Here is a 23,885-nt window from a genome sequence, read left to right on the forward strand (position 1 = left end):
TTTTATGGGGGGGGGGGTCCGGTCGTGGGGCCTGAACTCTGGGCCTGGGCGCTGTCCTTCAACTCTTCAGCTCAAGGCTAGTGCTCTACCACTTGAGCCACAGCGCCACTTCCGGCTTTTTAAATTTTTGCTTATGTGGTGCTGAGGAATGGAACTCAGGGCCTCATGCATGCAAGGCAAGCGCTCTACCACTGAGCCACCTTCCCAGCCTCAATAACTGATTTTTCTAATGTCACATTTCATGTAAGGGATAAATTACACTCATGAGTAGTTTCTTCAGACCAAGGCCCTAAGCTGTGTTGGAGAAGAGTGCTTTGCACTGTGAGGCACAGGAGCCTGGGCAGGTGCTGGAGGCCAGGCCAGGCCAGCACTTCCCGCCCAGATGTGTGCTCACAGCCTCTCAGGATCAAATGGCTGCTTTCTGGTGCCAGGTCCCACTATAGCCATGAGCACAATCTTCAAAGGAATTACAGCTCGGAAGTAGGAATAACAAACATTTATTCAGAAATGGAAAGTGATACAGACAAGGCCGTATCTTAATGCCTTTTCCTCTCCTCAACATGAGACACAGTAGGGGAGTGGGGGAGGAGGGCACAGCACTGCCCACTACCCTCTCCTGTCCCCAAAAAGACAGTTTATGGAGCAGGGGAAACCAAGTCCCTACAGGGCCAGGGGCTGCAGAGCGCACACCTGGCTTGGGAAAGGAGGGGAGGGAGGGAAGAGCCATGTGGGCAGGTCACCTGACGCCTCTACTCTTAACTGGGTCCAACAAGTGAGGTCCTAGTGCTTTCTGGGGGGACCTCCTGGCCCAGAAGGGGCCAGTATAGAAAGAAGGAATGTCTTTCAGCTGCTAGAAAGGAACGTTTGAACCAGAGGGGGAGAGAAGCGCAGCACCTCAGAGCTGTGAAACTATAGCTGGGCTCAAGCTCCTGATCTTTCCTGCTTGGTCTATGAACTAACTCGCCTCAGGGAAGTCGAGGCACCTCAGCCCACTCTGCTTCCTGGGCTGCAGAAGTGATGGTAGCATCCCTCCAGCCCTGCCCCCAGCCTGCGTGGCTCTGGCCGTGCACTGTGCACACCCCACAATGCAGCAGGGCTCTGCGGAAGGGCACCAGGAACAATTCCTCCTGCCATTTGGAGAGCATGCCTGTGTCCTATAGCTCTGCCCCAGCTGCCTGGGAGGAAGCTGTAGGAAACACTCATTTGCCTGTCAGAGCTATGCTCTGCAAGATACTCCCTTATCCATTCCCATGGCCAAGGCAGAAAAACACATGCTTCTGGCATCCCTGGCGGGTGTTTGTAGATGACCAAGGCCAGAAAGAGCCAGAAGCAAGACAACATCTCCTATCCAATCAACTCAACAGGCCCGGTGCTGCAAGAGCAGGATGACAGCCTGCAAAAGCCCAACCAGAAGCAGGCGGGCGCCTGCACCAAAGCTAGCCTGTGATGACCTCCATGGCAGGTGAGGGCCAAGAGGGCCCAGCATTGATCCTCAGAAGGCGCCGGAGACCAAACTGGGCATTCGGCACAGCTCGAGGAACACGGAAAATATGGCTCTGGGATTTCACGCTGGGATGCCTGAGCTGGTGGTGCACAGCTGTGTGCAGAGCCATAGCCCATCCTGCCCTTGCCAAAGGCCCTCTGCAGACCAATGAGAGGCCTGGAAACTGACCCCTGCTCAGGCTGCTCCTCCACTGGCCAGGTGGATGGGCTTTCAAGGTGAGACTGTGCCCAGCAGCACTGCAGGACCCCTCTGCAGTGTTTGAAGAACTTAGAAGGGAAGGCAACCTCCCCAAACAGTGCCGCCCTGCATGGAAGGAAGCTTCTCATCAGGCCACAGGAATGCCACCCAGAGAATTCAGCGCACCATTTCTAGAGGAGAAATCAACTTGGGCAGAGGGGAGGGGAGGCTCCCGCTGACACACACAGGCCTACGTTGGTGAAGAGGTGGAGGGGAGAAGAAATGAACTACAAGAAACGTTAATGTACAGAAGCGCACAGGGTAGAAGAACACAGAAAGGCAGGCCCCGTCCAGTGAGGAAGCCCTCCCCATGTTCAGGGCTTCAGTCCAAGGGCCCATTGGTCACGAGCTTTGCCTTGGCAGACAGAGCCACCCTTGTGTTTCTGCCCTGCTCAAAGTTTGATTTTGAATTCTGTGGGCTGCGTGGTCACCGAGGCCCCCGAGGACTTGAAGAGCGCCTTCAGGATGGTGTCAGGGTCCACCTCAGCGGCGGGGGCGGAGGAGGAGGCCGGAGCCATCCTCCGGGGCAGCTCGCTCTCCTTTTTCACTGCGGGGCTGTCACTCAGCCGCCTGTGGGGAACAAAGACAAGTTCCAGTTGGCCGGTGTCAGGGAGTCGCGCTGACATGGGGAGCTTCCCACAGCTCTCACATCAACTTACTGAGAAGACAGCCAAGGCCTGCTGCAGGCAAACCCTGCATGCCTTTCTGGTTATTAGCACACATCAGGACACTAGCATGGCCTAAAGTAATGGTTGATTTAAGTCTGTGTAGCCCAGTGACTCCCTAAACTTAACCAGGTTACAAAGCAGAATGCGAAAGCCAGGTGCCAGTGACTCATGCCTGTATCCTAGCTACTCAGGAGGCTGAAATTTGAGGATCACAGTTCAAAGCCAGCCCGGGCAGGAAAGTCCAGGAAACTTTTTTTTTTTTTTTGGTCGGTCATGGGGCTTGAACTTTGGGCCTTGGGCATTGTCCCTCAGCTCTTTAGCTCAAGGCTAACACTCTACCATTTGAGCCGCAGCACCACTTCCAGCTTTTTCTGCAAATGTGGTGCTGAGGAATCAAACCCAGGGCCTCATGCGTGCAAGGCAAGCACTCTACCACTGAGCCACCTTCCCAGCCCTAGGCCATGAAACTCTTATCTCCAATAAACCACCAGAAAACCAGAAGTGGTGCTGTGGCACAAGTGGTAGAGAGCTAGCCTTGAGTTGAAGAACTGAGGGACAGCGCCCAGGCCCAGAGTTCAAGCCCCATGACCACCCCCCCCAAAAAAACCAAACAAACCCCAAAACATTAAAAAACATTTTTACAACATATCTTACATAGTGGTGCAGATAATTCATCCCTAAGAATAAAGAGACCAGGAAAAGCAAACCCCCCTACCCCTGCCGCAGGACTTACAGCAGGATGGGCTGCTCAGAGGTGATGACATTGCCGTTCATGTGAAGGTTGCACTTCATTGGTTGCCCTGAAAACAGAGGGGAGAAAGGCTCTATGGGAACTCCATTCCTCACACAAGGACAGAGCCACCACCTTCACAACCGAGGGTCAAAGCCTGCCACTTCAGCTGAGCCTGGTGGTACCTGTCTGTGAACCCAGGACTTCGGTGGCTGAGGCAGGAGGACTGAGTGCAAGGCCAGCTTGCCTGCCGCGAGCAGGTCTGCTCCTGGTATGAGCCCTCCTCCCAGTTTTAGGAGCTACCTGTTCTGCTATAGACGATGTTCTGAGTCTGGGCCACCATGGAAACAAGTGTGCCTCAATTGTTTTTCAGGAACTTGGAGGAATCTCAAGCCAGGTGAAACACAAGCCTTCTCCTGAGCCTGAAAGTGTCTGACGGATGACTCTGTGACGTCACCAGGCGCAAGCTTCCCCTCAGAGCATGTGTCCTATGGAGAGCCCTGACCAGACCAGACACTAGCTATTTCACTTTGCCCCAGGTCTCAGCCATGAGAGGCAAATGCTCTACCACTGAGTTACACCTCACCCTCCCCACCCATTCCTTTGTGCATTAATGCTCCTAAACCCTATCCCTCAGGAGGGCAGATCTTAGACTGGCTCTCCCATCTCCATGAGTGGCTCATCCCCTTTGCAAAACGAGTCACCTTAGTGAGTATTGTATTATGAGATGAGCAGAGCTGGTTCAATAACTAGTCCTCACCTAGCCAAACTGATGCCAGTGCTACAGCCCTGAACCCCCATAAACCTCTTTTCTTTACAAAATACCCAGCTCCCAGGGTTTCATTATAGCAGCAGCAAATGAATAGTGCAAGTATTAAGCAAATAGAATCCCAGGGTGGTAGGATGTGCGGGAACCGCAGTAGCAAGCACCTGGAAGAAAGGCAAGGAGCCTTGCTTCACAGAAAGACCTGATGAGGAAACGAGAAAGGGACAATTCAGTGAGAAACCCAAACTATTTGTGAAGCAGGTAGGAAAAGAACATGTTTACATATGAAATTATGTGAAATAAGGATTCAAAAGCGTATTGTCACATTTCTCCTTGTCTATGAAGGAATAAATACCAATGCATATAAAATATGAGGTACTGGTGGCAAACGCTTATAATTCTAGCTGCTTAGGAGGCGGAGACATGAGGTCCATAGTTTGAGGCCAGTTTTGGCAAAAAAAGCTAGCTGCAGTCCACTTCAAAAATAGTCATCAATGGGCTGGGAAGGTGGCTCAGTGGTAGAGCGCTTGCCTTGCATGCATGAGGCCCTGGGTTCGATTCCTCAGCACCACATAACTAGAAAAAGAAAAAAAAAAGCTGGAAGTGGTGCTATGGCTCAAGTGGTAGAGTGCTAGCCTTGAGCTGAAGAGCTGAGGGACAGCGCCCAGGCCCAGAGTTCAGGCCCATGACTGGCCCCCCCCAAAAAACAAAAACAAAACAAAAAATAGTCATCAAAAGGTGAAGCTAGAGACATGCTCAAGTGGTAGCCAGCTAGCAGAGCAAGAAATCAGAGTGAATGCAAAGCTTGGAGTTCAAACCACAGTACTGCCAAGAAGAGAGGAGGGGGGAGGGGAGGAGAAGGAAGAAGGAAGGGAGGAGGAGGAAGGAGAGAGGGAGGAGGGAGGAAGAGGAGTCTTTATCCTGCCTGTGCTCTAAGTCAAATAACAAAGCCTGGATGACAGCATATGGTTATATCATGGTTTTGAATATTTTAGACTCTCTATTGGGATCTAAGTACCAGAGAAAAGAAAATTCTTGGTGGGGGGGAGGTGGGGGGAGGATGGGAAGGGGAAACAAAGGAGGCTATAATGCTTGATAAGAAATGTACTCATTATCTTGCCCATGTAATTGTAACCCCTCTGTACAGTACTTTCACACACAAAAAAAAAAGTCTCAAAAAAAGAAAAGAAAATTCTTACAAAATATTACTGCTCATTAACAATGCTACTTGGCTGGAGATATACAATGAGATCCTCTTATGCCTTCTAATTCAACAGGCCTTCTGCAGAATCAAGAGGTCCTTCTGACTTCCAATTCTTTTTTGTAAGACTATTGCTACACCTTAACAGTGACTCTTCTGATGGAACTGGGCAACTGAAATGGGAAAGCTGGCAAGAGCTCATTGTTCTAGATGCCATTAAGAACATTCCTTTTTGGCTGGGGGTGTGTGCAGTTCAGCAACAGAGTAGCCAGCATGCTCATAGCCTTGGGGCTCCACCCACCCCCTATGCCCCTAGTTGTATTCATGTTAGCAGAAGTTTGGAGGACATAACTGCAGATGAGAACTAGAATTAGGAGATGGCTGACTGCTGCAATCCCATACCAGGATTTCAATGGCTCCTCGTGGAGTCTGCTCCTGGAGACGGTGTGATGAATACTGTGGAGTGCCCTCTGGAGACTGCAAGCACTTCCTTGGACACAGAGGACGGGCTCAAGTGACTGAGACCTGGGTCTTGTTCATTGCTCAGCAAGCACGTTTCCTATCCCTCAGCCTGTCAATTTTTGTTTATTGTTTGAGACACTGTCTTGCTATATAGCCTGGGTTGGCCTGCAAACGGCACTCTTCCTTCAACCTCCTGAGGGCTGGGATTATAGGTAAGAACCACTATGCCTGGCCTCTGATGCCAATTTTGAAAGACATTTGCTGTGGTACATGTTATCATTCAGCACAGCACATTCCAGGGCAATTATTCATGAAAGGTAGAGGCCATCAGTGTGGGGGACTGGCCACAGCTGACCTCAACCACCAGCTCCCCATCAGTCAGCAGCCAAGCCTGAGGCAAGCCCTTCGCCAGCAAAAGATGATGACTTGCTTCAGACTCAGATATTGGATGGCTGGTATTTTTCAGTAACAAAAGTGTTTCTAAGTGAACATATATTTGTCGACCTTCTCAGCCCAAAATACACTTATTTTCAAAGATACAAGAAAAAGGGTTGGAAATAAAAGAATAGACAGAGGCTGGGAAGGAGGCTCAGTGGTAGAACGCTTGCCTTGCATGCCTGAGGCCCTGGGTTTGATTCCTCAGCACCACATAAGCAAAAAGAAAAAAGCCGGATGTGGCGCTGTGGCTCAAGTGGTAGAGTGTTAGCCTTGAGCTGAAGAGCTGAGGGACAGCGCCCAGGCCCGGAGTTCAGGCCCCACAACTGGACACCCCCCCCCCCCAAAAAAAAGATTCTCATAGACTTTCAGGCCAGCTTGACTTTGTTTTTTGTTTTGCTGGTCATGGGGCCTGAACTCTGGGCCTTAGCTCTTCAGCGCTCTAACACATGAGCCACAGCACCACTTCTGGCTTTTTCTGCTTATGTGGTGCTGAGGAATCGAACCCATGGCTTCATGCATGCTAGGCAAGCACTCTACCACTGAGCCACCTTCCCAGCCCCGCAGATTGACTTTGAACCGTGATGCTCACATCTCAGACTACTGAGTAGTGGCATGACAGTATCTCATTTCTTTATAGACTTGCAGCTCTGTTTAGTAAGAAGCTACAGTTGCACACTGTAAGAATGCACATCTCTGACTGACCCTGGTGTCCAGGAGCCCCCAGAGGGACTGTTCAGGATGCCTTTCCACTTACCTCACAGGAAAGCCTGCTCCAGGAGGCCTGCTTGCCTCAACAAGCAGACGGTGAGCCAGGAGTACAGTGATTGCTTTCTTCCCAACTTACCATCCAGACACCGGTTGTTGTATTTTTTATATGCTGTAATGGCGTCGTCCTTCTTCACAAAAACCACCTCTGCCACACCAGGATGGACCAGTCTAGCTCGCTTAAGTGCTCCACACACACAGAAAAGCTCCTGTGAAGAACAAGAGGGGGTTGGGGACTACTTTCTATATGTACATACACTCAGAGTATCACAGTAGCTGTACCACAGGTATGCTGTGATCAAGGTTTCTTTTTGGTGTGTGCACGCACACACACGTGCGTGCACATACATACCAATGCATCCTTGAACTCAGGGTCTGGGAGCTGTCCTTGAGCTTTTTTTCTCAAGGCTAGGGCTCTATCACCATTTGAGCTCCACTTCTGGCCTTTTACTAATTAGAGATTAGGAGTCTCATGGACTTTTCTGCCTAGGTTGGAAATCAAGATCTTCAGATTTCAGCCTCCTGAGCAGCTAGGATGCAGGTGAGAGCTACCAGTGCCTGGAAAGGCTCGTCTGGGATCAAAGGAGACAAGCTAACAGTAACAAGGAGGACTGGGCTTACACACCTTCCTGTATCTGTGACCTTCCACAAATTTACTAGAAAGTTCTCAGTGACCACCTTGACAAGGACAGCCATTTTAGACTTCCTCTGAGAGCTGTTGTGAGGAGGAGTGTAGGCTCACCAAAGAGTTGCTCAACTGTCACTTGGAAATCTGTTGCCAATAGTTCTGGGCGGGCTGCTAGAGGAGCTCCCCAGGACAGTGCTAACCTAGTGCCTAGCTCAGCAGAGGCAGGTAGCCAGTCACTAAGTCAAAGACAAGCCCAGGCTAGGTCACTGGGACTTGGCATTTATCAGCCAGGAAGATATGCTTTGTACACGAGTCATCATCAACTCCATCCTCCTCCTCGTTCCACTGGCAAGAGGTCTGAGGCCAGAGAAGAAACAGCAGGTAGGGACCAGACCAGAGGCCATCAGCACTGCCATTTCTCCATCTGTACCTGCCTTAAACTCATTGTGAGGGCAAAGAGAAGGCTTATGAAAAGGTCTGTAGGGTTAGTTTATGTTCTTTTAATTTTTGCTTGGTGCTGATGGCTCACATCCACAATCCTAGCTACTCAGGGGGCTGAAATCTAAAGACTGTTGTTCAAAGCCTGTTGGGGAAGAAAAGCTTTGAGACATTTAGTAATGATTACTAATGCCAGAAGTGGAGCTATGGCCCAAGTGGCAGAGTGCCAGCCTTGAGCAAAAAAGCTCAGGGGACAGCTCCCAGTTTCTGAGTTTAAGCTCCAGTACCAGAACCATAAATAAATAAATAAATAAATGAATACATAAAGTTATACAGGGCTAGGAACTAAACCCAGGATTGTGATTTGCTAGATAAACATCATTCCACTTCAGCCACGCTTAATATCCTAGTGATGTTTTTGTGGTTCATCTTTTATTTTATTTTATTGTAAAGATGCTATACAGAGGGGTTACAGTTACATGAATAAGGTAGTGAGTACATTTCTTGTCAAGTATTGTAACTCCCTCCTTTGTTGTTCTCCCACTATCTCTTTCTACCCCCACCCCCATATTGATAGTTAATGTTGACTATGAACTTGACTGGGTGAGAGACAGCTAGAACAGTGCGGCACAGTTGTGCCTGTCTCTCATGTACCGCTAGGAGGCTCTGCCTCGCCGTAGGTCCACAGCCATGGGCCAAAAGACCATGGACTGAACCTCCGAACCATAAGCTAAAGTAAGACTTTCCTCCCTTCAGTTTAAACAACTGGCAGGCACTGTGTGTCACCATGATGAAAGGCTGACAAAATGATAAAACACAGAATCAACATGGAAATTCCAGAGGACTCGCAGAAAAATCCCCAACAGTGGATGTGACACTGTGGTACAGGATGGACTAAGGCGTCACTAGGACACAGCCCAGGCGCCAGAGGCAGGCCGGGCAAGTGGCTTGAAGGCAGAGCTTGGGCAGATGGCAGCCTTCATAGACCACCTCCCCCAGGCCCGCATGAACCAGCCAAGCCTGCCCAGGATTTCTGGAGGACTCTGCTGCCCTAATGGACACAGTAGCCTAACAAGATGGCTTCTGCTAAATTCTTGCTGAAGCTTGGACCATGCCAGGCAGACAATGCCTAAGTGACTAATTCCTAGGCCTCCCTGGTCCTCCATCACAAGCTGTGTGACGCAGACAGGAGGGCTTACAAGTTTGCACTTGGTTTCCCCTAGACTGTACCCCAAGCACTCGTTTCCCTTGGCAATTAGCTGAACCGTGATGATACAGTCCTATGAGTTCCAGCAAAGCAGCGAGCTGGGGAGTCTGGGCCACAGAAGTAGTTTGACAAGGAAAACTCTGGTAAGTCCTAGTACTTACAACAATGTCCTCTTCAGTGACTCGGGGGTGCAGATTATTCACAGTCATCTTGGTACCTTCCAAAGGGCTGAGAACAGTCTACCACACAGACAAGAGTGTTACCAGGAGTCCAAAGACAGGTGTGCAATCACCACATAGCAGCACTCACTCTACATATGCAACCAGGATGGCCCCAAGGAAACCCATACAGAGTCAACACAACGGGGCCCTTAGGGTCCTAGTGCCCATTCGTACCTCATGACCATGTGTTTAAAGGAGCAGGCTCTCATTTCCCAAATATGCCTGGAATGCTCTGCATCTAGACTCCACCAGCTCAAAGTGCTCCCAGATTCCCACAGGCTTGAGCTGCTCTTTCCTCCTGGCTCCCAGAAGCTCTCCTCTGGGAAGCCCTCTGCTCATTACACATGGTGATTTCTCTGCAGGGCTGGCTCCGCCTACCTATATTACCCACGGGGGTGGGGTGGGGTGGTAATATAACATTCTGCTTACCCAACACATGCTGATCACCTTACCTCAGCAGATGGCAGCTCTTTGGGGGCCTCCTCCTTGTTCACCAGTGTCCGGGACATGTTGGTCAAGGCCTTTGTTCGAATAGAGGGGAGAGCAGGAGCAGTATACGCATCATTCTGAACCACTTTGGTGAGAGGGAGGGCCTTGGACATGGAGAGCTTGGAACTGCTCAGCCCAGCCTACAGAAAAGGACAAAAGAAAAGGCTGAGAGCTGGTGACCATTAAGCTCAAGCACACAGATACCACTGTGCACGGTGTTGAAAGCTCATCAGGAAGCTTCTATGCAGCCTTCTGCAACTCAACAAGCCCACACCATTCCAACATTTGCACCTGGTCAGAAGGTCAAAAGCGGGAGGTCAGCCAGGCACTGGTGGCTCACATCTGTAATACTAGCTATTCAGGAGGCTGAGATGTGAGGATCATGGTTTAAAGACAGCCTGGATAAGAAAGTCTGTGAGACTCTTATCTCCAATTAACTATCAGAAAACTAGAAGTGGTGCTGTGGCTCAAAGCAGTAGGTAGAGCACTAATCTTCAGCAAAAGAGTTCAGGGACAGTGTCCAGGCCTGGAGTTCAGGCTCCACAACTAAGTAAAAAATAAAGAACAGGAGGTCAAGCTTAGTCCTAACCAAGCTTCTCTGACAGTGCAGTGATCACCAGCTTCCTGTGGCCGAGCAGAGGCATATGAGTAACCCCAGCCTCCTCAGCTGCCCGACTGTTAGGTGGTAGGTACTCTTGCTGCTTTGGGACAGTTTGTAACTAAGCACTGATCCTGCAAGGAAGAAGGAATGAGGCAGCCAAAGAAGCCGGGCTGGGGGCCGGGGGCCGGGGGCCGGGGGCCGGGGCCGGGGCCGGGGCCAGGGCCGGGGCAGGTCACCAGGGTGGGGGGAAAGCATTCTCCGTGTTGGAGGTCAAGCCACTCCATGTCTCCCGAGCCAGTACAATATAGTAGTTACACATGTGGCCCTGGAAGCGCAACAACGAGATCTACTAGTTAGAAGCAGAGTTATTTTACTTCTCTACCTGCTTCCTTATCTATGGAACAGCGTTTTTTTCAATGAAAGTTAACTACATAACTGACAGTTCCCTTGGTGGCAGATTCAACAGGTCTACTTACGAGACCAATTCAGTCCTATTGTGAAGAAACAAAGTGGGCCAGGCACCAGTGGCTCTCACCTGTAATCCTAGCTACTCAGGAGGCTGAGATCTGAGGATCATGGTTCAAAGCCAGTCCCAGGAAGGAAAGTCCGTGAGATTCTTATCTCCAATTAACCACCAGAAAACCAGAAGTGCTGCTGTGGCTCAAGTGGTAGAGCGTTAGCCTTGAGCTGAAGAGCTCAGGGACAGCGCCCAGGCCCAGAGTTCAAGACCCATAACTGACAAAAAAAAAAAGAAAAAAAAAAAGAAACAAAGTGGTCTGCTTCATATATCACTTAAAAGAGTTGCGAGAGTGGCCTGCATACTCAGGTGGTGACCCGGGCGGAGTCTCTGGGCTCTTAAGGAGGTGCTCACCAGCGGGAGCTGGCAAGCAGTCCACAGCCTCCCTGTGTCACATGCCTGTGCCCACTCCTCCTGCAGCACATCTGACAACACCTGGCCCCAAGCTCTCCTGGACACAGCCCCTATGTGTTGGGGCCCGTGGGTCTTATTAGCAACCCAGGGAATCCTGCAGCCCAGAGACCAGAGCAAATTGTTTTGTCACAGGAAAAAAAACAGGGACTGGAGGTGTGGCTCAAATGCTAGAATATCAACTGAGTAAGCAGTTTTGGGGTAGCAACAAAGAAAAAATACCTGGAATTCCTCCTGAGGGATTATTCACTGCTAGGTTTTTTTTTGTTGTTGTTGTTGGCTGTGGGGCTTGAACTCTGGGCCTGGGCACTGTCCCTCAGCTCTTCAGCTCAAGGCGAGCGCTCTACCACTTGAGCTACAGCGCCACTTCCAGTTTTCTGGTGGTTTATTGGAGATAGGAGTCTCACGGTCTCTCCTGCCCGGGCTGGCTTTGAACCGCGATCCTCAGATCTCAGCCTCCTGAGTAGCTAGGATTACAGGCGTGAGCCACCAGCGCCCGCTAGGTTTTTAACTTCAAAACTCATGTTAAAACTTAATTTCCGTAATAATATATTAGGATGGAGGACCTTTATAAACATTTGCTCAGCAGGTTGCTCCCTCTATAAATGGACTAAGATCATTCTCACAGGACTGGGTTACCTCAGTAGTGGTCCCCTGAAGGACCACGCTCATGCTGGCTTGTCCTTTTACCATGAAGGCTCATGGACAAAGCCCTTGTGCCAGAAGCAGCTCTCTGACTTCCCAGCCTCCAGTACCGTGAGCTGAGGAACTTCTATTGCTTAAAACTTACTCAGTTTTCACTGCTCTGCTACAACAAAAAATGTGCTAGGACACTCACACATTTCCCCCAAGTGCCTCAAGCACAGCACCGGGAACTTTGGCTCTGAACTTTACTCTTTATGGGATCTTTGCTAATCCCTGGACACCCAATCTCAGTATTTACAAAACCAAGGGGTTGGCTATTGCCTTGGTGTTTCCTCAATCAGCAAAGGTGGCGAAGACAAGCCTATTTAGACACACATGTGAAGGAAGAGCCAGAGGGGTTAAGACAGCTGGTGCCCCCTGTGAGGAACACAAAGACCTTATGTTTTGGTCAGTTGTAGGGCTCGAACTCTGGGCCACGGCGCTGCCCTGAACTCTTCAACTCAAGGCTAGTGTTCTAACACTTGGAGCCACAGCGCCACTTCTGGTTTTCTGGTGGTTAACTGGAGATGAGAGTCTCAAGGACTTTCCTGCCTGGGCTGGCTTGAAATGTGATCCTGAGATCTCAGCCTACTGAGTAGCTAGGATTACAGCATGCACCACCAGTGCTTGGCTTCTCTAGCTGCTATTTCGTTCACATTTTGTCTAAATAGGCAACAGTTGGCTGATTCCAGCTCTGAAGATCTCAGAGCCTGAATCACTAACAGAGCTTATTCTGCACAACCCTTCCATCCAGCTCATGAGACACACCCAGTGAGGTAAGAGAAGGGAAAACACCATACCGTCTGGTGAAGAAAGCCTCCTGAGGCTGAAAACTTCATCTGTTTAGCAGGAATGGGTGCTAAAACATCATCCTCTTCATCTAGGTCATATAAATTCTGCAAATAAACAAACAGAAGCTGGGATGGCATTGACTTAGTGGTACAGTGTTCATGTAGCACTGTGAGATGCTGGTTTGATCTCCAGTGACAACCACAAGCTTGCCAGCTTGCAGGCCCTTGGCCCTCAAAATTGAGACCCAGCCCAATAGGAAAATGGCTGCAGGTGTGAGCTAGGTTCTGGGGTAGAGGTGCCTCTGGAGACTGGCCTTGGAGAATGGGGCGTTAGTCCTGACAGGGACTCCCCATTTCCTGCTCCTACCCTGGATTAGGGTCTCACTCTGTAGTTCTGACTAATGTAAAACTCATATATATATATATATATACACACACACATACACACACACATATGTGTATATATATATACATATATATATTACGTATTTTTCATTGTAAAGATACTATATAGAGGAGTCACAGTTACATGAGTAGGGTAATGAGTACATTTCTGATCGAGCATTGTTACCCCTCCTTTATTTTTCCTAATATAAAGCTCTTTATCTACCTCCCTCAGGCTCCTGAACACATAGGCAGAGCCAGAAGCACCCTTCTGTGAGTAGGCGGGATCTATGAAGTCTCTAAAATGTTTATTATTATATTCATATGTGACTCAATGACAATGGTGTGAACCTAGGTGGTACAGCCCACTACACACCCAGACTGTGTGGTGTACACTGTTGTACAAAGTACACGACTAAGCCGGGAGCCAGTGGCTCACGCCTGTCATCCTAGCTACTCAGGAGGCTGAGATCTGAGGATCGCGGTTCAAAGCCAGCCCGGGCAGGAAATTCCGAGAAACTCTTATCCCCAATAAACCACAAGAAAACCGGAAGTGGCGCTGTAGCTCCAGTGGTAGAGCGCTCGCCTTGAGCTGAAGAGCTGAGGAACAGTGCTCAGGCACAGAGTTCAAGCCCCACAACCAAAAAAAAAAAAAAAGTACACAACTATATTCTTTGGTTTGGAAAGGCTAGGCCAACCAAGTATGTGGCCTACAGAAATTAAATCCAAACCTTAGTTTTAGCCTTAGCTATGTTCACAGCAGGATTTCTTTTTCTTTCTTTTTTGTCAGTCCCAGAGCTTGAACTCTGGGCCTGGGTGCTGTCCCTAAGTTCTTCAGCTCAAGGCTAGTACTCTACCACTTGAGCCACAGTGCCACTTCTAGTTTTCTGAGTGGTTTGTTGGAGATAAAGAGTCTCACAAACTTTTCCTGCCTGGGCTGGCTTTGAACCGTGATCCTCTGATCTCAGCCTCCTGAGTAGCTAGGATTACAGGCGTGGGCCACGGTGCCTAGCAGCAGGAGGATTTCTAACAGTAAAAATGATAGACAAGAGGTTTAATAGATTATAAAGGCAGCAACTTATCTACTTGTCAACAATGTTTACAACAGTGCTTTGCTTCAGCAGCACATACACTAAAATTGGAATGATATGGAAAAGAATTAGTACAAGGATGACCTACAAATTTGTGTATGTGTACATATATATGTGTGTGTGTGTATATGTGTGTATATATATATGTGCGTGTGTGTGTGTGTGTATATATATATGTATGTATACATATTTTGTTGTTGTTGTTGTTTTGGCCAGTCGAGGGGCCCGAACTCTGGGCCTGGGTACTGTCCCTCAGCTCTTCAGCTCAAGGCTAGCGCTCTACCACTTGAGCCACAGGGCCACTTCTGGCTTTTTCTGCTTATGTGGTGCTGAAGAATTGAATCCAGGGCCTCATGCGTGCAAGGCAAGCACTCTACCACTCAGCCACCTTCCTAGCCAGCATTCCATATTTTTATAAAATAGACTTCACATTAAAATCAGTAAGAAAAGACAAAGAAGATCACTACATATTAATAATGGGAATGATCCACAAAGAAGAGATTACAATGGTCAAAGAAATTACAGTGGTCAAATAGCACCAAATAATGAAGCGCTAAATATATTAAGTAAATTCTCTTATACTTACAACAAAAACTGATAGACTCCCCAATAGTGGGAAACTTTAACACCCACTCCCACAAAAGGACAGGTCACCCAAACAAAAGGTCAGCACACAAGCCTCTGAATTAAATGCCATGATAACCCAAATGGACTTAATAGACATCTACAGAGTATTTCACCCAACACCACGCAATACATATTCTTCTCAGCAGGCCGAGGAACATTCTGCAGAACGGATCATATACTAGGATACACAACAGAGCAAATACAAAAGAACTGAGATAACCTTGTATCTTATCTGATCACAATGGAATTAAACTAGAACTCAATGGCAAAGAAAACACTCAAAACACATGGAGACTGAATAATAGGTGGGTCACTGAAGAAATAAAGGAAGAAACCAGAAAATTTCTATAATCAAATGAAAATGAAAACAAGTCATATCAGAACCTCTAGGATACAGCAAAAGCAGTGCCGAGAGGAAAGTTCAGGGAAGTTCATAGCTCTAGATTTAAAAAAAATTGCTCAAGTAAATAATGCAACTAGGCTGGGAATGTGGCTTAGTGGTAGAGCGCTTGTCTAACATGCATGAAGCCCTGAGTTCAAGTGCCACACAATAAACAGAAAAAGCCAGAAATGGCACTGTGGCTCAAGTGGTAGAGTGCTAGCCTTGAGCTAGTGCCCAGGCCCTGAGTTCAAGCCTCAGGACTGGCAAGGGGGGCAGAAAGGGGGAGCTCAAATCAAAAAAATTAGAAATAAAGGAAAAATTGGGCACTGGTGACTCACACCTGTAATCCTAGCTACTCAGGAGGCTGCGATCTGAGAACTGTGGTTCCAAACCAACCCAAGCAGGAAAGTTGATGAGACGAAAAGCCAGAAATGAAGCTGTGGCCCTAAGTGGTAGAGTGCTAGCCTTGAGCAAAAAAAAAAAAAAAAAACACATCAGGGATAGCACGCAAGCCCTGAAATCAAGCCCCTCAACTGACACCTTCCCCCCAAAAAAAGTATCATAAAGATCTAGCGGGGCACCAGTGGCTCATGCCTGTAATCCTAGCTACTCAGGAGGCTGAGATCTGAGGATCATGGTTCAAAGCCAGCCTGGGCAGGAAAATCCCTGAAACTCTTATCTCCAATAAAAATCACCAGAAAAACTGGAAGTGGCGCTGTAGCTCAAGTGGTAGAGTGCTTGCCTTGACCTTAAGAGCTGAGGGACAGCATTCAAGCCCAAAGTTCAAGCCCCATGACTGACAAAGAGAGAGAGAGAGAGAGAGAGAGAGAGAGAGAGAGAGAGAGAGAGAGAGAGAGAGAGAGAGAGAGAGAGAGAGATCTTCCCTTCCAAGGAGGAAAAGTCCAGGTCCCAATGTATTCATGGTGAATTCTATAAGCCCTTTAAAGGCAAACTAACACGAGTAATTCTGTGAATCCAGCATTATACACATCCCGAACTAGATAGGGACCCAATGAAAAAAGAGAACTACAGACTAGTCTCTTTGATGAACATAGATACAAGACTCCTTAATAAAATACTTGCCAAAAAAATTCAACAATAAAAAAAATTATATGCTAGGGCTGGGAAGTTGGCTCAGTGGTAGAGCGCTTGCCTTGCATGCCTGAGGCCCTGGGTTCAATTCCTCAGCACCACATAAACAAATAAGAAAAAACCTGGAAGTGGCGCTGTGACTCAAGTGGTAGAGCACTAGCCTTGAGCTAAAGAGCTGAGGGACAGCGCCCAGGCCCAGAGTTCAGGCCCCACGACTGGACCCCAAAAAAAAAAAAAAAAAAATTATATGCTATGTTTTGTCTTGTCTGTTTATTTGTCTGGGGGGGGGGTGGAGGCACAGAAATGGAAGTACAAATGGTGGACAAATGCAGCCGTGGTACTCAGTAGACACTGCTGAAAATGAACTACAAAACTTTTGGGCAGGGATAGGGGAAAAAACTAGGAGATGGCTAGGGAAAGGATAACTTTGTCCAAAAAGAAATGGACTCTTTACCTGGCTTGTAAAGCAGTAAGTCCTGTGTATATCACCTTTATAATCACAACAAAAATAGAATTATACGCTATAATCAAGAGGGCTTTATAAACATAAATCAATGAACATAACAGACCACACTAACAGAGCCAAAGACAAAAATCACATTATCTCAATAGATGCAGAAAAAGCCTTTGACAAAATCTAACATTTGTACATGTTAAAAGCTCTGAAAAAGCTAGGAATAGAAAGAACATACCTCAACATATTAAAGGCTATATATGACAAACCAACAGCTAACAGCATACTAAATGGTGAAAAACTAAAACCATTTCCTCTACAATCAGGAACAAGGCAAAGGATGTCCACTCTTTCTTCACTCCTTTTCAATATGATACTGGAATTCCTAGCCAGAGATATAAAGTAAGAGAAAGATATAAAAGGGATTTACATAGGGAAAGAAGTCAATCTATCCCTATTTGCAGATGTTATGATCCTGTGTCTAAAAGGATTCTTGAGACTTCACCCTCAAGCTCCTAGAGCTGATCAATAACTGGCAATACAAAATCAACCCACAAAACCAGGAGCTCAGAGGCTGGGAAGGTGGCTCAGTGGTAGAGTGCTTGCCTCGCATCATGAGGCCCTGGGTTCAATTCTTCAGCACCACATAAACAGAAAAACCTGGAAGTGGCGCTGTGGCTTAAGAGGTAGAGTGCTAGCCTTGAGCTGAAGAGCTCAGGGACAGTACCCAAGCCCAGAGTTCAAGACCCACAACTGACCAAAAAAAAACAAAAAAAAAAGACTTGCCCATCCATGTTCGTTGTTGCACTATTAATAACAGCTAAGTTATGTAAAGAGCCCAGGTGTCCTACAATAGATGAGTGGATTAAAAAATGTGGCATATACACAATTCAATTTTACTCATCCATTAGGAAAAAAATTATGTCATTTGCAGGGAAACAGATTGGACCTACAACAAATCATGTTAAGTGAGGTAAGCCAAGCTCAGAGACAAACAGTGAATGTTTTCTCTCATATGTGGAAATTAGAATACAACTGGACATGATTACTTATATAAAGCTCTATGCACACGCAAACAAACTGACTATAAAGGATACACTTAGGGGAGGACACTCTGAACGTCTAAAATACTACTTATCAAAACCAGCTTCAGAAAATGGAAATATGTTTTTGTTAATGGTGGTACGTTGTTAGTTGTTTTGTTTTGTTTTTTGGGGGGGGAGCAAAAAGGGACCACAGGAATGGAGGAAGGGTGAACTAATAATGCAGTTATTGTATTCAATATACACTATCTAAAAAATAACCTATGCAATTTGTGGGCAGGGACTGAAGAGAGAAAACTGGGAAAATGAAGGAAGAGATGACATTGTCCAAGAAATATTGTACTCATTACCTGACTTATGAAATTCTAACCCCTTTGTATAACTGCTTAATAAAAATTTTTTTATAGTAAATGTGGAATATCAGAAAAATACTTGACTTACAAGAAAAAAAAAAAGAATGGGACAAAACCAGGTAACATAACTTTATAATCACAACTGCAACTCCACACAAATAAAAAGTAACAACAGCTGGGCACTGGTGCTCACACCTGTAATCCTAGCTACTCAGGAGGCTGAGATCTGAGGACCACGGTTCAAAGCCAGCCTGGGCAGAAATGTCCATGCCTCTTATCTCCAATCAACCACCAGAAAACCGGAGTGGCGCTGTGGCTCAAGTGGTAGAGCACTCACCTTGAGCTGAAGAGCCGAGGGACAGTGCCCAGACCCAGAGTTCAAGCCCCAGGAAAACACACACACACACAGTGCAGAGTTCAAGCCCCAGGAAAACACACACCCACCACATCCCTGACACACACACACACACACACACACACACACACACACACACACACACACACACACACACACACACACACACACACACACACACACACACACACACACACACACACACCCCTCTGAAGGCTGGCTGGGGGTGTGCATCTAAATGGTAGAGGGCTTGGCTAAGTCCTAGTAAATCAGCAGCAAGTGAGACACCTTGTCTTAACATTCCTCTCAGCAAAAAAACAAAACCCACAAAACACCCACATGCATGCATACATGTGTGCTCATTAATTCTACCTGTTTGGCCTGGTGGTTATTGACAACGTTGATCCTCATTCCAGCAGGATGGGTATGAAGTGGTACCATGGGCTTCTGCTGTGGAACCTAGAAATACTCAGTGGTCACAATGCATGCACTCTATGAGCTGGGGTTCACTGTGCTTGAAATATAGTGGGCATGCAGTTTGAGTTTTTGGTAAAAGGAGCTATAGTGCCTTGCTCCAAGCACCAAAGCAACACCATTGCCAAGACCATGTGGTATGAACACGTAAAGCCTGAGCTTGGCTAAAGTTTGCTGCTACTCTGTTCCTACTACCGATGCTACTGCAGAGATATGGTTTTCTTTCCCATTGGGTAGCAGCTGTGGAGAGCAGATGGGGCATTGGGCTATCAAGTGTGTCTAGGCTTCTAGCCTGGTCCTCATACTCATGTATTTTATTTATTTATTTTTGGGTCCGGTTGTGGGGCCTGAACTCTGGGCCTGGGCACTGTCCCTCAGCTCTTCAGCTCAAGGCTAGCGCTCTACCACTTGAGCCACAGCGCCACTTCCAGCTTTTTTCTTTTTGTTTATGTGGATGGTGCTGAGGAATCGAACCCAGGGCCTCAGGCATGCAAGGCAAACGCTCTACCACTGAGCCACCTTCCCAGCCCCATGGCTATGTATTTTATATCTATCTCTGAAACTTTTTTTTTTAAAAAACAAAACTGGTGTAATAACCCTGAGACTGGAGTGGAGACAGCCCACGTTGAACAGGTTGCATCCTTTTCTTTCTCTTCCCTCACTATTTCACTCTGGAAAGTCATTTCAGTTTTGTGGACATCCCCCTTTTACATAAAAGAGGTACTATCTTTCCTTTCTCCTATGGTTTACTTAGCTATAACGTACGTGAAAAGCCTTCAGAAGCAGCAGCAAGCTGCTGAACAGAGCCTGGGAGAAGTGCGTTTTACCCCACCCTGTGTCCACTCAGATCCCCTGTCTAACTCTACCATAACAGAGGTCACAGCCTACCTGGATGGTTTTGGTGAGCTTCAGAGCAGGGGTCACCGTCCCAATGGGAGGGCTTGTGAAGGCAGCAGGGGACCTTCTCTTCAAGCTGATAGTCTCCCGGGCATCTGCCACCTGGCGGGGCTTCTGTGGCACTGTACTCTGCTGCTTGCGAGAGTTAAGCATCTCTCTGGCATCCTGCACTTTCCCTTTGATCCGAAACCGAGCATCTTTCTGCAAAAGCTTTTCCCGAGCATCTTTGACTCCCAGCTTGAGGCGGGCATCTGAGAGGCCAATCTTCTGCCGGGCATCAAATCTCTGCTGGAAAGTGGCTGTGCGTGCTGACTGGCTAAGCAGACTACTCTGCTGGATCCCAATGCGGGATCGGATGCCTCCAACTCCTGGTCTGGTGCTGAGCCTGTGAATACCACACATTGCAATGGTAAGTGGGCCTGGATATCAACAGCCGCCCAGGGAGGAGAACTATGGAATACCTGGAATACAGCTGGTTCTGGAAGCCAAAAAGCTACTCCCTCACACTCACCCACCAGGACCCCCCCAGGCTTGCTGCTCTAAAAAGGCATAGCCAACAGCAGACCTACCCAAAACCTATCAATCCACAAGGGACCTGTGGTAGGAAAGGCCATAGCCTCATGCATTATCTTCCTACTGGCTTTAAAAAAGCTTCCCATTGCGGCCACTGGTGCTCACACCTACAATCCTAGCTACTGAGGAAGCTGAGATCTGAGGATCACGGTTCAAAGCCAGCCTGGGCAGGAAAGTCTGTGGAACTCTTATCTTCAATGAACCACCTGAAAACTGGAAGTGGCCCTGTGGCACAAGTGGCAGAGCGCTCGTCCTGAGCTGAAGAGCTCAGGGACAGCGCCCAGGCTCAGAGTTCAAGCCCCACGACCGACAAAACAAACAAAAAAGAGCAAAAGGACTGGAGGTGCCTGCCTAGCTAGTGCACGGCCCTCTGTTCCAACTCTAGGACAACCAGGTTATAGGTTCAGAACAGGGCTGTCACTCAAGTCTTGGTCACAAAAATGAGAAAAAGCATTTTTGTTAACAACTATCCTCTAGACAGAAATGCTCACTAATGAGTTCCCTCCAAAGCCACTGGCTTGGGGCCAGGCAATCAAATTGCCAAAAGGAACATGGTGAGGTATGGGCCTCTGGATGCTCCAAATTGAGGAGCTGCATATAGATTCCCAAGCAATTACCACACTCAAACTGAAGAGGAAAGTACACAATCTGTGAGCATAGAACAAGCTACCAGGGCCTGCAGTGTCTGGAAGGAACAGCTTATCCAAGGGCATTGGAGAAAGGTAGAATGTCGAAATGCCCACCTTAGCCCATTCCTTGTGACTTCTTTGTGTGTCCAACTCAAGTAGGGAGCTGAGGTGTCCAGTCTTCTCCACTTCCCAAAATCAAAAGCACTCATTCCTCCCCTCTCACACCAGCAAAACCTCTCTGCTACCCTGATCCCCAGACACTGGCTCTCTCCTGGGAGATTCAAAGCTCACCACACAAAGCCTCCACTAAGGTACCTGTCATGCTGCATCACAATGATCTGTTTATCAGCCTGTAGCTCTCACAGAACCTTGAGCTACCCTGGCCTACCCTGCACCTCCTCAACTATTTCAACCCTGCATCAAGGAGTCAGGGCTCAAAGTGCTATTTGGACTTAAATGCTTGCTGAGTGTCAGGGACCTTGTAAGGCTCTAGCATAGACTTTCCTTTTAGGGTCACACTCTGAAGTTAGTTGCCACCATTTCCTTTTTTTTTGGCCAGTCCTGGGGCTTGAACTCAGGGCCTGGGCACTGTCTCTGAGCTTCTTTTGCTCAAGGCTAGCACTCTACCACTTGAGCCACACTACCACTTGGTATGGAGGAATCAAACTCAGGCTTCATGCATGCTAGGCAAGCATTCTACCATTAAGACACATTCCCAGCCCATTGACTTTGCTTTGTTGTTTTTGGTAGGTGGTGGAGCTTGAGTAGATCTGGGTCTGGGCGCTGTCTCTCAGCTCTTCAGCTCAAGGCCAGCTTTCTACCACTTGAGCCACAGTTGCCATTTCCAGTTTCCAGGTGGATAATTGGAGATAAGAGTCTCATGGACTTTCCTGCCTGGGTTGGTTTTGAACTGTGATCCTCAGTTCTCAGCCTCCTGAGTAGCTAGGATTATAGGCATGAGCCACCGGTGCCTGGCTCAATTTTGCTTTTAAAAGTTTAGTTTTCCAATTTCATCAACCATTCAAGCAGAAAAAAGAGAGAAGTCCTGGGGCAAGGCAGAACATCGGCTCAGCAAGTGTAGCCCCTGGCTCAAACCCGAACACAGCAAAAGAAAAAGAAGTTAACCACCTAAATGCAATAATGAACTTCTTAAAACAAAGTTCACATTCATGAACAGAGAATGGAGAAAGGGGCAGATTCAAAATTTCTGGCTCACTTCAACTTTGTATGAAGAAACCCTTTAGAAGGAGGGTGGAGGTGCTGGTTACGACTTCTACACCTTTATAGTTGTTAGCGAAATGAGCTCCCTTCCCATAGCTTAGCACCCTCCTTCCCCTCTCCACAGCTTGGCATGCTCCCTTCCTAGGCAACACTAGGCCCATTTAGTAAAGACAGTAAATAATCAGCCTCCACACCCTTTACCTTGGGATGGCACTTCTCTGGGGCAGCTACCACCATATAAGGCAGCAAGAGCCCCTTAAAGTGACCTTCAGGTCTGGGCAGCTGCAGGGCTCCTTATCTACTACTTGGGCAGCAGCCATCAATCCTAGTCCGCCATCATGAAGCCCTCACGTCCACACCAGGGTCCCCACCTCCTAGCCCCACCTAGCCCCTCCTCAACTTCCTAGGTTATATAGGTGACCTCAGAAAATAGCTGGTGCTGCTTCTCAGTTTTCCCTTGTGAGAAGGGGTCTTGCCAGTCCCTTTCTCGGCAATAAACCTTCCTTTGTTCTCTGTACCCGGATGTCTGCGTGGTTTTCTGACAAAGTCCAAATAATCTAACAATAGTATTTATGTAGTTTATTATATATAGTATATTATATAGGGTTTATGTATTTATATATATATATAAACACAGTTCTCTTCTCTGATCATTAGCAATGGCTGTTCAAAGTGTGAGGATTCTGTTACTTTCAGACTCTGTTGGAGTCTATCTATGGTTGATAGACAATGCCTGCTACAGCTATGTAAGAGGCAAGTAGAGCTATGGAAAGCTTTACAAAGAAGGTAAAGCCCCTGTAATCTTTGCTACTCAGGATTTTTTTTTTTTTTTTTTTTTTTTTGCCAGTCATGGGGCCTGAACTCTGGGTCTGGGTGCTGTTCCTCAGCTCTTCAGCTCAAGACTAGCACACTAGCACTCTACCACTTGAGCCACAGCGCCACTTCTGGCTTTTTCTGCTTATGTGGTGCTGAGGAATCGAACCCAGGGCCTCATGCATGCAAGGCAAGCACTCTGCCACTGAGCCACCTTCCCAGCCCCTCAGCATTTATTTAAATAAATAAAAAGGTAAAGCCGGGTGTCAGTGGCTCATGCCTGTAATCCCAGCTACTCAGGAGGCTGAGATCTGAGGATCGAAGTTCAAAGCCTGCCGAGGCAGGAAGTCTGTGTGACTCTTATCTCCAATTAACTAGCAAAAAAGTCGGAAGTAGAGGTGTGGTTCAAGTGGTAGTCTGCCAGCCTTGAGTTCAAGCCCCAGGATGGGGGGGGGGGGGGAGGAGGAGGAGGAGGAGGGGGAGGGGGAGGAGGAGGAGGAGGAGGAGGAGGAGGGGGAGGAGGAGGGGGAGGAGATGATAGAGGACAGGTAGCTTGCTTCTGTAATTCTAGCTACTCAGGAAGCTGAATTTGAGGATAGAAGTTCAAAGCCAGATCCAGGGCAGAAAAGTTCTTGACACCTCATCTCCAAGTAACTACCAAAACACAGGACTGGACGGTGTAAAGAAGCCAAGTGAGTGGAAGGCCCTGAGTTTTAAGCCGTGGTACAAACAGGTACAT

At 47.8% G+C, this 23,885-nt stretch overlaps 1 protein-coding gene across 2 annotated transcripts in view; it reads right to left on the reverse strand.

The window, feature by feature from the left end:
- Positions 1 to 481: 481 nt before the first annotated feature.
- Poldip3 (DNA polymerase delta interacting protein 3) overlaps positions 482 to 23,885 on the reverse strand; it is a 28,488-nt gene continuing 5,084 nt past the window's right edge. The window contains exons 1-9 of one of the 2 annotated variants that reach the window (XM_069999701.1): positions 21,227 to 21,397; positions 19,902 to 20,295; positions 18,912 to 18,998; positions 12,768 to 12,863; positions 9,718 to 9,894; positions 9,206 to 9,283; positions 6,851 to 6,980; positions 3,143 to 3,209; positions 482 to 2,311 (exon numbers count right to left, since the gene is read on the reverse strand). In XM_069999701.1, the coding sequence (XP_069855802.1) occupies positions 2,134 to 2,311; positions 3,143 to 3,209; positions 6,851 to 6,980; positions 9,206 to 9,283; positions 9,718 to 9,894; positions 12,768 to 12,863; positions 18,912 to 18,998; positions 19,902 to 20,295; positions 21,227 to 21,321 (1,302 nt within the window). In that variant the 5' untranslated portion in view covers positions 21,322 to 21,397 and the 3' untranslated portion in view covers positions 482 to 2,133. Of the gene's footprint in view, positions 2,312 to 3,142; positions 3,210 to 6,850; positions 6,981 to 9,205; positions 9,284 to 9,717; positions 9,895 to 12,767; positions 12,864 to 18,911; positions 18,999 to 19,901; positions 20,296 to 21,226; positions 21,398 to 23,885 lie in introns of those variants that run through there. The other variant, XM_069999702.1, reaches the window with a different exon arrangement.

The sequence above is a fragment of the Dipodomys merriami genome, unplaced genomic scaffold (assembly GCF_024711535.1).
Source record: "Dipodomys merriami isolate MVZ:Mamm:240054 unplaced genomic scaffold, mDipMer1.0.p SCAF_55, whole genome shotgun sequence".
NCBI classification, from domain to species: Eukaryota; Metazoa; Chordata; class Mammalia; order Rodentia; family Heteromyidae; genus Dipodomys; species Dipodomys merriami.